Source organism: Diabrotica undecimpunctata, chromosome 10, assembly GCF_040954645.1.
Source record: "Diabrotica undecimpunctata isolate CICGRU chromosome 10, icDiaUnde3, whole genome shotgun sequence".
NCBI classification, from domain to species: domain Eukaryota; kingdom Metazoa; phylum Arthropoda; class Insecta; order Coleoptera; family Chrysomelidae; genus Diabrotica; species Diabrotica undecimpunctata.
Genome location: NC_092812.1, coordinates 15034245 through 15051715, shown reverse-complemented (window position 1 = coordinate 15051715; position 17471 = coordinate 15034245). Strand labels below are relative to the sequence as shown.

The following is a 17471-nucleotide window of genomic DNA, read 5'->3' as shown; positions in this document are numbered from 1 at the left end:
CAGTGTTGTAATGCTCCGATATAAATATGGAAAATGTGCGAAAACGACCACTTCTAATTCATAAAACGCAAGAAGTAATTTATAACGTTTTAATATTTTAAAAAAAGAAGCAGACAATTAATAATTGTTAATGGATTTAGAGAAACTCATCATCACGTAGCGCTACAATCCTGGGTGGGTCTTGGCTGACTGTACAACTTTTTTCCAATTTGTTCGGTCTTCCATCAACCTAGGGTCAAATGGAATGTTCATTTTCCGGAGATCTGCTTGGATGTTATCTCTCCATCGCATTCTGGGACGTCCGAGTGGTCTTTTGCCTGTGGGAATCTCCTCCCATACCAGTTTTACAAGTCTCTCGTTATGCAGTCTGTGCACGTGGCCTGTCCATCTTAGTCGCTGTGATTTAATTTCTTGGACAATATCGGCGTCATTGTAGAGTGCTTTTAATTCGATATTGGTTCTGATCTTATATAAGTATTTTTCGTTCAAAGCGTCTGAGCTTTTCTTCGTTTGCTTTGGTCATGGTCCACGTTTCGCATCTGTATGTTATTACAGGTCTGACGATGGATTTAAAGAAAGTGCAGGAACGTATTGCTACAATGACAGGTATTTACGTAAAAACCATTAAATAATTATTATTTTTAACCTAATCCAATTTTAGGGTTAGGTTTTCTCAACTACAGAAAGAATTGCTGGTAAAGTTCCTCACGTTGATGCTCAAGAAAAAATGTTTCTTGAAGGGTGCTTAAGAGAAAATAGCACCAAAAGTTGACCACTTACATACAAAATTAATGAATGATGTGGTTGTTTGGAAAGTATTGGAATATTACTGGAAAGTTCTTGGAAAAGCGCGATATACAAAAATGGTAACTAGTTTATTTACGTAGAATTTAAAGATATGGAGCATAAAACAAAACAATCGTTTTCATCGATGAAACCTATTTGCATTCTAGTTACATTAAGAATATAATTGGAGTGATACAAGCGCAGGTCTTCGAAAATCCGTTTCTAAGCGACAAAGAACATTCTTTCTAACAAAATATGGCATTCCAAGCAATGGCCTGACGACTAGACAAAATCTAAAATAATGTGAATATATAAAAAGGCAACTTCCATAAATTGAAAAAATTCTACTATTAAATTAAATTATAAAAATCAAATATACAACTTATAAAAATAATTTAAATACTAATATTTTGTATTTATTCCTTATTAACGCCTCATAAGACTAATAAATCAAGCAGCTTAATTAAAAATAGAAATATTGAAAGTCGATGATAAAGAAAAGTACAATTTATTACAAGTATTATATGTTTCGGTAAAGGTAGAAATAGTTTTCTAGGTCGAGATAGGTTTCCAGAAAAAGATTATTTATATAGTCCGTTCGGTAAGCTTGGGAATATTTTGACAGATTCATTGTCAGACACAAAAATTCTTACACAAATAAACTTACTGTTGCAGACTTCTTTCATTGGAAAAAGAAGAAGTCTGCAAACTTCTGCAGAAGTCTGCAGAAGAAAGTTGGCGTGTATGTTTATTAATTTTAATTCAAATCTTTCCATTTGTCGATACTAATCCATAAACGACTATAAAATTTCAAAAATACGCTCTTGTTTTTGTTGATACTGTTTTATTTTGGTAATAAAGTGCATGTGAATATTTTTTTGTTTAAATATTGTCAGTCAGTAAAAATTTAACCAATGTAACAAAAAAAATTACTAAATTTACTAGACAATTAGGACTGGGATCAGCAAACCGAGATTTTACATTCATAATTTATCTATTCCCTTATTTGTAATCATATACTAATTGTTTACAACTGCAGAGTAGATGAAGTATTGTTAAAAGTCTTATAAATGCGGAAAGATACATTTAAATATTGACTAGAAGTACCAAAAATTATGATTCAATTGTACTTCCAAACTTAAGTTAACTAAAAGCAATATATTTTAAATCCTCAAACATTTTTTTCTTCCAATTCCTTATGAAAGTTGTCCACTTTTTTATCAATACTTTCCAATCCTTTCTTATTAACTATCAAGATATTTTTCTGCCTCAATTTAATTTTGGACTCTTTTGTTGTTCTGTCCATTTTCCAGGTTTTCGCAGGTCTAGAATGTGTCCTTTTAACTTTTTCGGCATTCTTATGTATCTGTACCAACTCAATGGATTTTTCGGCCAACCATCGTTAGAAATTGTATCTCAATAACGGTGATTTTGAAATCACGTTTCTTCTTTTTGGATTGTCCAGTTTTCACTTTCATTTCTAAGGATTGGAATTTCAATTACGTCATAATTAAAGATTTTCCCTGCATTTGTTTTTGCATTTTCTTTTTTGAATTCGCGATGAGTAATACTTTATCGATACAAAAAATCTAATTCCATTGGTTTCATATTTTTATAGCCAATTAATATTCTAATACGGCTTCTCTTTTCTTATGTACATTTTTAATTATTCCCTCCTTGATTGAACAAACAAAAGTGGATTTGAGTTGTCTCTTTTGTAATCCCCTTCATTTTGTATGAATTTGTGAAATATTCTAAATTCTTCAGATCTTTTTTCACCTATTCATAATTTCTTTATGAGTGTCTACTTTTTCTGAACGTTTCTTTCATTCCTCTTAAATATTTTTGTATGCCAAAGTAAGTACTTTGGGTCATTTTCATGACTAACAATACACTGTTGTCTGCACTTACAGATAGTAGTCTGTAATTACTTTTCTTGACCTTTTTGCGATTGTGGCGGGCATTATCAAAGCAGATGGGATATAATGCACTAAGATGATGATGTACTTATAAGATGAGCTAAGAAAATTATTTAACTAAGATTTGACAGGTATAAGGAAAAAGGAAACATATCTCAAACCTAGACACTCTAAATGCAACTTTGAAAGGAAAAGTGTGAGGCTCGTATGACATTTGGTATGGTATTAGTTGTGATCATATGATACCACTCAACAAAGGCTTGTACTTTTCTGAAATCGACTATTCATATTTTTGCTTCAAGAAAATTGGTCATAAATATTTAATATTTGTTTACTTTAGGAATGAAAATGCAAAGTCAAAATACATAATCATTCTTATACTAGTCATATCTGTCTTAAGAAAAAAATTAACTCACCGCTAATATTTCCGATAATAACAATCGGAGATAATTATAATTTTTAATGTAGTGTCTGATAAGTAGGATTTGGACATACCCTTACCCGTACAATTTTAAGTAATTGTTATTTTAACTTGCAAACGTCAAACAGTTAAGTCAATACCTACTCGTTATAATAATGATATTTTTTTAGACAATCCGCTCTTATTTATAAACTGGATTTATAAGTCCGGCGAAATAAGATGCCTCTGGGGACTGTGACTAATCCAGATATCTGACAATTTCTTTAGGTATTATAGGCCTATATAAAGAAAACCTATATGTTTTCCGCATAAATTTAGCGTCTTTTTTTAATTATTAACAATTTAGTGTAAAAAATGCCATTTTTTCGATTTTTTGCTTACATTGAAAAGCTTAATATTTGAGGTAAAATTGCAATTAACTAACTTTTACAACAGAAAATAAGCTGTTACATGGCGATTTTTAAAAGTTGTAAAATTAATTTGTTGTTTGAAAAACTGCAAAATAAGGCAAAAACGTTATTTGTTTATATTTGTTTATTTTATTGATTTATAAACATTTAGAATAACTTTTATACTATTGCTCGTAGATAAAATCTTTTTTCATATTTGAAAAGCTGACATTTTTAGACGAATTTAGAATGAAAAGTTGTTCTACTATAGTTTGGGACAAAGTTAGTTTTTAATTCTTTTTAGTTCACAGCTAATTTGTTTATAACAATTAAGGAACGCAATTTTCGGCATTTGAAACAAAAGGAATCGTAGTTTTTGTACAAAAAGTTGTACAAATATTGCACTATAACAGTATCCTCTGTGAATTGTCAAAAAAAAAAATGGTTCAAATTAAGAATAATAGTGGCGAGTGGGGAAAAGTACAATTGTTTATATCTTCGGATCTACTCAACGGAATTTAATTTTTCTTTTTTTAATTTTTATTTACTCTTTGCGTACATTACAAATATGTAATTTGTTTATAAATTCATTAACTAATAAACAGTATAATTTGTTAAAGCAATTTATGAGAAAAACAATCCCCCAAAAATCGATATTTTTTGTAATACTATCATTGTTACCTATAGGAAAAGTTAAAATACACTTTCTTTAATTATTTTTAAAAAATAATTTAATATTATTTAATATTAAGTAAAAATAAGCTATTGCATATACGTATGTTGAGGGTTTATTGAAGACCACAACTTTGAGACACCCAACTTTGGGAGAATAACAAATGCCTAGGTTGATTTCTACAATAGTTATAAACCAATACCGTTTTTGCTTTATTTTGCAGTTTTTGAAGCAACATATTAATTTTACAACTTTTAGAAATCGCCATTTTACAGCTTTTTATGTTTCATATGTTTAAGATAAAGTTTTGTAATTTTACTCAGTAAAAAAATGTTAAAAGATGCGTTATCAGTAATTCATAACGCCTAATTAACTAAAACGTAATTAGGATAAGGAAACCAGCAAAATACCAAATTAACTAGAAACCAAAGTGTTCAGAAATGTATTTATTTGATTATTGTAGGTACTCATTCCTGACTCTTTATTAACAAAAGAATTTTAAAAACTTAATAGTGATGTTTATGGTTTGTGTGTGTGTGTGTGTGTGTGAGAGAGAGAGAGAGAGAGAGAGAGAGAGAGAGAGAGAGAGAGAGAGAGAGAGAGGGAGAGATTATGGCTTTGAAGCAGGTCCGTTAGCCACAGCTTTTTATTTGTGATTTTTAGCATATTTTATTTTTTTATATCTATCACTGTTGCATTTAAAAGGCAATATTTATTTTTTTTCAAATAGTCAATCAGTAATTTAATTCAATCAGTTCAAAAGTTTATTAGTTATATGTTATTGCAATAACGTACATTTTCTATTTTTCCTAGAATCTAGATCTGAAACTAACATCAAGAACTAATGTGCTTTCAAGTTCGTATAGAGTACAACAATTCACAATTAATAAAATAATTATAGAATAAAATATTCAGAAGACTTTAAGATTGGAGTTTTACTTATGACCAACTTTCAATAAAAATAAGAGAAATGGTAGCTACTACGACATAAATCACTTACCTATGAGTGGATCAGAGGTGTAAGTTTCAGTAGCAGATTGACTATCTCCTTCTCTCGACATAAAAGATAATTCATTGGCTTGACAAATTAGGCTTACACGATAAAAATAATTCCTCCAGAAATCTTCTTCTAAAATTCTGAAAAACAAAATTAAAATGGTAAGAAAATACTGAAATAATGGTTATTTCTACCAAAGCGCAACACAGGATTGCAACACTAACGGTGTAATTTTGCCGAATGATAGTAAAACGTGGTCGGTTCATCATATTATGGATCTACTGTATACATTTGAACGATATTTACTACCTTTTAAAGGGTACCGCCCGTTAAGATTGGCAAAATGCCCACACTCCCATAATTCAATTTTTTTTTACGTTCGAGAGCTATTTATACCCGTCAACACCCTGCCCCACATCTACCCCCAAAAACGTAATTTTTTCGTTTTTATTGTTTTCGATGGGTTGCAATCTATTTAAAAATTCACACGCATAGTTGCGGCTACTACCAAACATGTGTATTTTTTATAGAGCCATAGGTTGAGTGTACATAACATAAAAATGCTTTTTTTTTTTGAAAAATGCAACTAACTTTTGTTTGAGATGGCTGCAGGTGCAGTTTTTTTTTCGTATTTTATGTATTGAATCAAAAACGATATTTCTGATTTTTTCAAAATTTTTCCGTCAGGTGCGCCACCTTCAAAAACCCGAAAAACTGGTTTTGTAGTGGTTTTTTGGGGTTTCATCAAGGTTTTTTATAGATCATATATAGGTCTTTTAGGCCAGTTAAAAATTAGGCGAAACACCTTCAACCCACCAAGAAACCATGTGTTTTCAAGGTTTTTATGGATTTTTGCGAGCTTTTGCGGGGTCAATCATATTTTTTGAAATCGATACAACCTCAATCAATTTTTTCATCCTTTTATCATTGTTTTATGTGAGTAATAAATAACACCCATTCAGCCCGCCACCCGCACCCACACGCCTTACTACTAAAAACGTCATTTTTTCGTTTTTATTAATTTATTTATTTTTTTCGGTAGTTTAGAATCAATTTAAAAATTTTAAAATATTTACAGGCATAGTTGAGGGTTTTACAAAACTTGTCTATTTTTATACCCCCGTAGGTTGAGTGTACATAACCTAAAATGCATTTTTTGTAAAAAAAAGCCATAACTTTTTTATGAAGATAGCTGCAAATCTATTTTTATTTTATGTATTTTATCAAAAAGTATATTTCTGGTTTTTTCCAGATTTTTTTGTAAGTCACCTTCATAAACCCGAAAAACTGTTTTTTCTGGGTTTCTGGAGATTTTCCCCATTTTATATACATCAAAATAGATCAAATCAAGGCTTTTTACAGGGGATATATAATTTGAAGCAACTGAGTCCTTTAGGACATTCAAAAATCGGGTAAAACTCATTCAAACCCCCCAAAAAACATGTTTTTTCAGTATTTTTAAGACATAATTCGATTGACTGTCGGAAAGTAAGCACGTGTGTGTGACTGCGTTCGGTAGTGAAGCGAATAAACCAGTATAGAAGCGGTAAGTCGTTCATTTAATTGTATAAAACTTATTAGTATTTATAATTGTTGTTAGTATAAAATAAAGAAACAATAACAACAGACGTTGAGAGCAGGTCTGTCTTCGAAGAGTAGATCTGGACAGACCTGCTATCGCAATGTTTGTTTTTGTTTTTATCGCTTGTGCCATAAATAAAAATGAAATAGGTCAGGCCTTAAACAAAAATTAGATTAGATTAGATTATTTAAATTTTGTTTATTTATATTATTTATTCTAAATCTGGCTTACAGCCATCAGCCTGTACTTGACATACAGGAACCATTGGCACAAGCCAACCAAAATATGCTTATGCAAGCAAACCAGGCGCTTTTTAAAGAAAATTACCAAAGGTAGCAAAACGAACAGACTCTATTCAATGCTTGGAAAGCTTCCGGTAATTTCCTTGACATTGACGATTGTTCGGACTTAAATTCTGATCATTCGCCTATAGTACTAACCATGAGTGACAAGATTATTAAAAAACAAAGTAACCCTACACTAACAAACAAATTGACGGATTGGGCAAGTTTTAGACTAAGCCTTGAAGACAAAATTAGTGTACCACTACAAACCACAGAGCAATTAGATAAAGAAGCAGAATTGTTGGTCAACAATATCCAGCAAGCAGCATGGGAAAACATTCCTACACTCCTAGGTTAAAAGGAATCAATTAACCAAAGGAAGTAAGAAACATGATAATTGAAAAACGAAAGCTTAGAAGAATTTGGCAACAGACAAGGTCCCCTCAAGATAAGACTAAACTAAATCGTGCAAGTCAACAACTCAAAAGGACTATCCTACAATTAAAGAATGACTCAATTAATTCTTACTTACAGGAGTTAACAGATGACGGTAGTACAGATTATTCCTTATGGAAAGCTACTAAAAGACTGAAAAGACCTATTATTCACTCTCCGCCGATTAAACTAGAAAATGGAAATTAGGCCAGAAGTAGTGCACAAAAAGCAGAGCTATTTGATGCATATTATCTTGAAAATACATTCAAACCAAATGAATCTCAAGAGGATGAAGAAAGATGGGAGGAACCTGTTCAATTAGAGGAAGAAATTCGGCTAACTACACCAAAACAAGTGATGGAAGAAATAAGGGAAAATACAGTATTGCCCAAAATAAACAGTACTGAAACTGAAACATAAATATCTCTTTGTGCGCGCTGTCATATTCAAATTAACTAGTATAGACCTGTCAAGTAATCTTTAAACAATTAATTATTAAGGCCTACTTGTTAAAAATGGTGTTAAGTACAGAGGAGAAAGTGTTTCTTGTTTTCATTTTTTTCGCTCATATGAATCGGCCGACGTAATAGTGCAAGTCTGCAATACGTGTGTGATCAATTCACACAACGGTTTGATAAACGTTCGCTGTAATTTTGAAGGTTGTTGAAAAGTTTAGAAATACGGGTAATGTATTGTGCCAACGAAAAGGGCTTTGCCAGACCAGATGAAGTTCAAGAAGTTCCTTTACTTAGCGCAAAAGTGAGTGTATGGTATGCAGTTTCGGGACACGGAATCATTGGTCCATACTTTATCGAAGAAAATGGTAGGCAAGTCACACTTAATCAACAGAGGTACATACAAATTTTAATACGCTTTATCCGCTGATCTACATCTATTTTGTCGTGCACGTAATTTGGCATTTCGAGACCAATTTTTCCAGCAGAATGGAGCAACTTGTCATACTGCGGTCGCAGTTTGTCAATTTCTTCAGGGACATTTTCCAAACAAATTCATTTCACGATTTATTGACTTCCCCTAGAATGTGCAGTCTCCAGACTTAACATCTCCAGACGCATACATTTGGGGCATGGTTAAAACTGCCGTTTTTAAACGGGCACCACAAACCATCAATGAGTTAAAGGATGCCGTTAGAGCCTTCTTCGCGGACTTGAGACAACCTTTATTCCATAACATTACGAGAAATCTGGAATATCGGTATGAAATCCGTCTTGAGAGAGGAGGAGCTCATTTAGAACATGTTATAAAGTGTCAATAACATGTATTTGTTTAAAAAATTAAATAATTACAAGTTCAGTACTGTTTATTTTGGGCTGTTACTTTTTTAAACTTGTAATGGCTGTAACTTTCAGTTACTGTATTAACCGGAAGAAAGCTCCGGGCTATGATTTAATTACGAGTGAGCTGTTGAAAAATCTTCCCCGAAGAGCTATCGTAAAATTAACTAACCTTATTAATACTGAATTTAGATTAAAATATGTACCAATGATTTGGAAGATGGGGGAAGTCATTATGATTCCTAAACCAGGAAAACCAGCACATGAGGTTTCGTCATACAGACCGATATCTCTGCTCCCTGTAATATCGAAGCTGTTTGAGAAACTGCTCCTCAAGAGAATAAAACCAATTATTGAAGCAAAAAATTTGATTCCGACACATCAATTCGGATTTAGAGATAAGCACTAACAATCGACCAGGTGCACAGAATCACGAATATTATTGAAAGATCTTTAGAAGAAAAGAAAGTATGTTCAACTGTCTTCCTTGATGCTGCACAGGCTTTTGATAAAGTCTGGCATGAAGGTTTAATACATAAACTGAAATGTTTTTTACCTAACCAGTACTCAAAACTTTTAGAATCGTACATAAAAGAACGACATTTTAGAATTAAGGAAGAAGACTGTTTTTCAGACTTAAAAGAACTAAATATAAGGTACAAAAAAATGTATTGGCTAGTTGGAAGAAACTCCACATTGTCGATGCATAATAAGTTATTACTTGACAAACAAATATTGAGACCTGTATGGACTTATGGATGCCCACTATGGAGGTGTACTAGACCAAGTAATCTACCAATAATAGAAAGAATCCAATAATCCAGAATAAAATACTGAGAAATATTGTATATGTTTCTTGGTATGTGACAAACAGTGACCTCCATAAGGACCTAGGAATGGAAACTGTGGACATAATCATCAAGAAGATGGCAGGAAGTCACGAGCAACGACTTCATAGGCACAAGAATATTGTGGCAATCCAGCTCCTCAATTCTACTGTGCAAACTAAAAGATTGAGCTTCTTGCGAGGCAAAGCCTTTTGAACTAGTTTGAGTGATAGGTGATAGTAAAAAAGCAGAGCATAGTGCTTGTGCCCGTGTGCATGTTTTGGTCGTGCACTATCTTGTTAGTTAAGATAAGAGACGCTATGGGGTAAGCTCTTAATTTTAAGGAACAGTAGTAATTTAGGTTAAATTAAAATTGATCATTGGTCACATATGAGCAGATTGTAATTATAATAATCATCATCGTAGTGATGATTATGGAATAAAAAAAAATTCATATTAAAAAAATATATCAAAAAAGAAAATTAAAAATTAAAAAATTTATTGGAGGTCGTATCGACCTCAAAAAATATAATTAAACCCACAAAAACTCGCAAAAACCCTTAAACAAACGGTTTTTGGGAGATTAAGGTGTTTCGATTTTTGAATGTTGTAAAGAATCTAGTTACCTAGAAAACCCTAATTTGATCTATTTTGAAGTCCATAAAATGGAGACACCTGATTAAGTAACGCTGTTAGAATAGTTATGTATGCCTCAGAAACCTGGACTAAGACAAAAACTGAGCGATCAATGTTACAAGTATGGAAAAGAAAAATACTTCGAAGCATATTTGGCGGAAAAATGATAAAAAATCAGAGGACACAAAGAACAAACAAAGATTTAAAAGAATTATATAAGGAACCTTATATAATTGCTGTGGTAAGAGCGCAAAGACTTAGATGGCTAGGATATGTCCAAAGAATGACCCAAGTTAGAATGCCAAAAATCTTGTTAAGCGCTACAATAGGTGGTAAAAAGGAAAGATTAGATTAAGGACCAGATGGAGTCAAGAAGTTAATGACGACCTGAGATATCTCGATGTAAGCAATTTGAAAGAAAAACAGGAATGGAGGAAGATTGTAGACCAAGCCACGATTTTATGTTGCGTTAAACTGTATTATTAAAAATAATTAAATGCTTATTATTATTTTTTTAATTTTAACATACTTTCTAGACCTACTTTATATTTATTAATACTTACACTTTAGGCACAAGTTCGTAACGCATTTTCTCCAGGTTGGGGTCTTGTTCCATTATCGCCATGGCAATTGGGTACGACACTTGGTAGTCGAACTGGAAGTCTACACCAGCTGGTGGACTACGAACGAAATTTCTACGGTCCATGGACAAACTGAGGCATTCATCCTTGAGGGCCTCTTCATTAGCACAACCTACCCATGGGGGCAATGGTGAGGCAGAGTTTTCATTCTGAGATTTCATGAACGCTTCTTGTTCTCTGTTGAACTCTCCTAATATGCTCTAAAACATAGATAATTTAAATAATGGGAATATGTGAGAAAACAAGTAATAATTCATGTTTTACAATTAAAACAAGTATTTTACTGACATATGTGCCTTACTGAATTCAAACTGCATAAAGTGTGATATTAATATTAAATTGAGTACAATCCTCTTTCAACTCTGAGCTCAACAGCGTCATCGCTGTAGAGATCCATACAGATTCTGAGCAGGTACCTGTACATTCTACACTTGTCTAGACCATTTTTTTATATAATAAAACACTGTTTTTAATTTTCACAGAATATAGACAACATAAAAAGGTTCTGAAACTGTTTTCTTGTGTCAAAAAAAGTTTTTTCAGAATTTTTTGAATACGATTTACTAATTGGAAATGTAAAATGTAATTTTCATTATAATCAATTGCAGTTTAATCCCATACAAAATAATATCTTAGTAAAGACACATTGCGCTGAAACTATTTTTATGCTAACCATCTTAGATATAATTAATTAAATAAGGGTTTTAATACTTTTTATACTTTTCGATTTCTGTTTGTTCCTTAAGAATCAAGTCAATTTTTTAAGGCGGTCAATTTCTAAAAATTTCGGGTAAGTCTAATTTTTTACTTTTGCATTTCACATATTTTGCTGAAATTTTAAACAAACAATAAACGCAAAATTTTAGAAATTAACCGACTTAAAAATGCTGATTGTAATAAAATTTGTAGTAATAAGAAGTTATTTTAACCTGCAGATATTTATTAATTGGCGCTTTGTTTTAACCATTTGACAGGTGACTTACTCAGACATGCCTGAGACATGTTGATATCAAATTCTGATATTTTGTGTGTTTATGTATTATAGTCTAAGATCCAACTGCAAGATCATTACGTTCATAACATAGTTAATCATACTCACTTTTACATACATTTAAGAATAAGAGCCTATATACAGTGTGTTCATAAAGTGTGGAAACGGTCTATTATCTCATGACTTTATTATTTTCAGTTTGTTGCAATTATGTTATTTGTTTGTCTTTAATATGAAATGTCTTTAATAATTTCCTTTCTAAAATAAATTTTGAATTAAATTTTAAGGAATATGAGCACTAGTTTCTCTTACACTCCTGTATACTGAAGTTTGAATATGAGTTGGGTACGGTTGTACTCAAAAAAATATGGGCTTTTAATTTTTTAGATAAAAATATGCCCTTTCTATTTAAAAAAAATTATCGATGACGTCACATCTGCTACGGTAGTGGGGTAAATTTAATTTTTGTCCAAAAAGGTTAAAAAACAAAAATAAAAATCGACCTGTCAGAGCTTTAACTCTGAAAAGAATTAAGTCATGAGATAACAGACCGTTTCCACACTTTATGAATGCACTGTATAAGCATACAGGGTGTCAGTTTTAAAACTCACAATGGGCTATATATCACGAACAAAAGCTGATATCAAAAAATGCTTGAAACCGTTTCTAGGATAGTAAGGAGGAACTAAAATGACACGAAAGACAACTCACCCCCATCAACCCCCTAGGCCCCACCCACCACAACCAAAAAAGTTTAAATTGCAAACCCCTACTTGTGATACATCATTGAAAAGGTTGGCTATGCAATGGTATAAATAATAATTATACAGGGTGAACCAATAATTGTGAAACTTTGGCTTAAATGAAATGAAAATTTAATGAGGTTTTTGTTGGTTCTGTTGATGACCCTGTATAATTATTGTTTAATAATTATTGTTTAATAATTGTACAGGTTGTTAATATCAGCCGGCTTACGATGAATTTTTGAATTTGTAATGCTATCTCCCGGACTATTATTTTTAATGATAAATGTCCGTCGGAATTTTTTTTTTTTGGTTAAATAAAAACTTAATTTGCTGTTTTTTTAAAACAAATTGAAAACATCTGTTTTTTGTGTTCTGTCAGATTCAATAATTTTTGGTTTATTTGAGAATTTTAAATGTCATCAGTTTTCATCATTTTTACGATCGATACTGTTATTAAGCTGTAGTTGTCACGATAGTTTACACTTTACAGTATACCTGAAGGCGTGGAAATCATTTTCATATTTGCCTCCCAGAACCAGTGTTATTTACGAACAGTTCAAATATTTCATGAAAGGCATCCGGACAAAAATCTAAGTCACGTGTACGTCCGCAATTTAGTTGAAAAGTTTAGAGAAACGGGATCAGTGCAAAATAAAAAAGGGATGCCCCAAGATTACTGAATGAAGCATCCCAAATTGAGGTCTTTGGAAATTTTGCAATAGAGCCTACTGCATCAACACGTCAAGTATCTGCAATGACAGGACTTTCACATGAGTCGGTTAGAAAAGTGTTGAAATTACATAAGTTTCACCCGTACAAAACACAAATTCTTCAAGAATAAAAGAATGTTAAAAAATATTTGTTTCACTGATGAATGTTCTTTTATACTGAATGGTAATGTAAATAAACAAAACTGGCGGTACTGGAGTGACGCAAACCCGCATCGATTCAGAGAAGGTCACACTCAATATCCTGAAAAACTGAATGTTTGGTATTTTATAATTCGCCCCGTGTTCATACCAGGCAATTTAAGTAGCGACATTTATCTCGATATGATGGAAAACACCATCGAACCTTTAATTATGTATGAATTAGAGAACCAAAGGGACGATCAAGGCAACCTAGCTCTAGACGAAGATTTGCTGCACTTCCAACAAGATGGAGCACCTTCTCACTATGCAGCTCCAGTTACGCACTGGTTGGATACTAATTATCCGAACAAATGGATTGGAAGGAGAGGTCCTATTGAGTGGCCACCGAGTTTACCAGACATTACAGACACATGACTCTTTTCTATGGGGTAACCTCGTCAGTTGTATAAAACTCAACCTGCGTCACTTGGAGAATTGCGAGAAAGAATTACGCAAGCATTTGAAAATAGGCTATATTAATGTTTACAAAACAACGGAACCCACTTTAAACATTTTTTACTTAATTGACATTTTTAACAAATTTGTAGTTCAACAAAAACCTCATTAAATTTTCCATTTAAACCAAAGTTTCACAATTATTGCTTCACCCCGTATAATTATTGTATAATTATTATTTATACCATTGGATAGCATTTTTATAGTCTTTTCAGTGATGTAACACAAGTAGAGGTTTGCAATTTAAACTTTTTTGGTTGTGATGGGTGGGGCCTAGGGGGTTGATGGGGTGAGTTCTCTTCCATGTCATTTTAGTTCCCCCTTACTATCCTAGAAACGATTTCAAGCCTTTTTCGATATCAGCTTTTGTTCGTGAGATATAGCCCATTGTAAGTTTTAAAATTGACACACTGTATATCAAATTAAAGCTAATTTTTTTAATATGATTATATAAGATTTCCTGAGAAAAAATTGTCGCAAATTAGAGTTGCCAGATGTTAAAAACGCGAGGTATCAAAGTAAAAGAGGATAAAGTAAAATATAGATAGAGCGCAACGACAATATGTATAAACACTATCATCTATCAACGGATACTTTAAAAACTCACACAACTGACACTATCCATGTCAAACCAGTGGCATTACGCGCTATCTCTCTTTTACTTTATCTTTGATACCTCGCGTTTTTAACAGCTGGCAACCCTAATTTGCTATCATCTTTTCTCAAGCAACCGTTTTCATCATATTAAACAAACAACAATTAGCTTTAATTTGATATAAAAACTATGCATATACGTCATGAGCAGCGCAATTTATTTAAAAAATAAATGGACGAAATTTTTGTTCAAAAATTAATTACCATTAATTGAATTAAAATTAGTTGCGGCCACTTTGACTGGCAGTCAACCAACGATCAAAATGTTAAACATAGCATGCACCTTTCTTCAATTCCGAAAATGGAGAACCACTATTGTCGAAGTAGTACCTCAAAAAAATATATAGAAGGAGGCAAAACATTGACAGATCTGTACAATGATTATAAAGTTGATTGCCAAAGAGACAATGATAAATTTGTAAAAATTTGTTTATATCGTAAACTTTTTAATTATATATTAACTATTCATTCTTTCTCCCAAAGAAGATCAATGTCAGTATTGTGAAAAATACAAAAATTCGAGCAGTGAAGAAAACCTAGCCCTAGAAGATAGTTATAATAACAATCATAAGGAGAAAACTTAAGCCGGAAGCTAAAAACACTTGACAAAGAGAATGTAACTAACTTACAAAAAGTTCTTGTTTTGCCTTACAAGCTGCTCTACCGACACCAAAAGGAAACGTTTCCGCTTTCTATTATAAATCTAAGCTAACAACATATCATTTCCCTATATGTGAACTTCAGAAATAGGGACTGGGAAATGTGCACAGCTATGTTTGGCACGAATGAGAAGGTAGTTAAGGTGCCATAGAAATTGGTTCGTGCCTGCTGATGTATTTGGAACAAACACCTATAAAAACCGATTTTGACGATTTGAAATTCATATTTTACTCAGAAAATTGTGGTGGCCAAGGAAAAAACAAGTATTTAATTTCAATGTATCAGTACGCTGTAAACCATTTTAAAATTTCTTCTATAACTCATCGCTATTTAGTTGTCCGCCATACTCAAAATGAGGGTGACAGCTGCCACTCTTTAATCGAAACAAATATCACTAAAGCTTTAAACGGAGGGCATATTTATCTAACGACTCATTACGCTATGCTAATCCGAATGGCTCGTTGCAAACAACCATTCGAATTGTCATAATGATTTTTTGGACCTGGAAAAGTTAAATACTAAAACAGCGACAAGTTTCAATGAATATGTCCAAGGAAATACTGTTCATTTCAACGACATTTGTGAAATTCGCATAAAAAAAGCTCTAGTATTCACTACTATTTTCAAACTTCATTTGCACAAGAGAAGTACAGATCAGTTGACACCACCAACAAAGAAACAAGAAAAGGTTTAGAAAGCATGGATATTATAGAACTAGAAAAAGCTTAGACTGGCAGCCTGCCAATAACTGAAAAGAAGAAAAAAGACCTTACTAGCTTTTGTGAAGACAAGAATGTTCCACCAATTCACTCTGAGTTCTACTGACATTCAAAGCATTGTTAAGTCTAACTTTTCCTATTATTATCAATATATACTTTTTTATTTCGTTCTCCTTATATTTGTGTATTCACATTTTATCATTCAAGTAACTTGTAATATGTTTACTTTTAATGTTACCACCAGCTCTTTGATAGGGGCTATGAGTAGACGAGGCGCACCTGCGGTAATATGCAGATGGATAAGGGCATCCCTGGAGAATAGGACAGTAATGTCCACTCTGGGTAAAGCAAGCATCAAAGCAAAAGTAGGTGGAGGCTGTCCACAAGGAGGAGTTCTGTCCCTTCTACTTTGGGCAACCTTGGTAGATGATCTCCTCAGAAATCTGTCCACAGAAGGCTTTTATTGTCTAGGATATGCTGACGATATAGCAATCGTTGTCAGGGGCAGGTTTGCTCAGGTAGTGTCTGAGAGAATGCAAGCAGCCCTAAATATAGTTGACGACTGGTGTAAACAAGAGAGACTGATAGTCAATGCTCAGAAAACACAAATTGTCAACTTTACCAAAAAAACAGCACTACAAGGCCTAAAACCACCGGTGCTGGGAAGAACAGAGATTTCATTTGCCAAAGAAACAAAATACCTTGGGGTATCTTTTGATCATAGGCTTACATGGAATACTCACATTCTAAAAACCACACAGAAAGCTACTATGTCCTTGGACAGATGTAGAAGAATGTGCGGTAAGAATTGGGGACTTAACCCCAAAATGACTCTATGGTTATATACAAAGGTTATTAGACCCATGATAACCTATGGCTCGGTGACGGGGTGGACAAAGACGCAACAAATGGGAGCAATAAGGCTGCTAGGTAATACACAAAGGCTAGCATGCTTGTGTATTACGGGGGCCTTAAAAACAACTCCTACTGGGCGAAGCCAGATCCATGATGCACAGATTAATCCATAGTCAGCGACATATAAGCCAGATGCATGGTACTGACAACAGAAAGCTAATCGAGGAGCTAAAAGCCGATATTGTGATGGGGAAACCTATCGATGCAACAGTTACGAGATATAGCTTTAACAATAAGTTCACAATTAAGATACCAGGCAGGGAAGACTGGAATAAAGGTGTACCCATACAAGCTGCTGCTACCTGGTACACGGATGACTCAAAAACATCGGAGTGGGAGCCGGCATAGTAGGGACAAATCAAGGAATACATTTTCCGGTAAGTCTATCTAAGGATGTGACAGTTTTCCAGGCGGAAATAACTGCAATCCATCACTGCGTGGAAGAAATAGAAAGGCAGGAAAGAACGTTCTGTTCAGTTGCCATCTTCACAGATAGTCAGGCAGCGCTTAAGGCACTCAATTCTGTAGATTTTA

General features: G+C 33.0%; 1 protein-coding gene across 6 annotated transcripts in view; it reads right to left on the bottom strand.

Moving 5' to 3' along the window:
* Window positions 1–17471, bottom strand: part of Sap47 (Synapse-associated protein 47kD) — a 127659-nt gene that overhangs the window by 35204 nt on the left and 74984 nt on the right. For all 6 annotated transcript variants that reach the window (XM_072546479.1, XM_072546476.1, XM_072546480.1 and 3 more), the window contains exons 5-6: window positions 10808–11085; window positions 5189–5325 (exon numbers count right to left, since the gene is read on the bottom strand). In XM_072546479.1, coding sequence (XP_072402580.1) covers window positions 5189–5325; window positions 10808–11085 — 415 coding nt within the window. The remainder of the gene's footprint in view (window positions 1–5188; window positions 5326–10807; window positions 11086–17471) is intronic.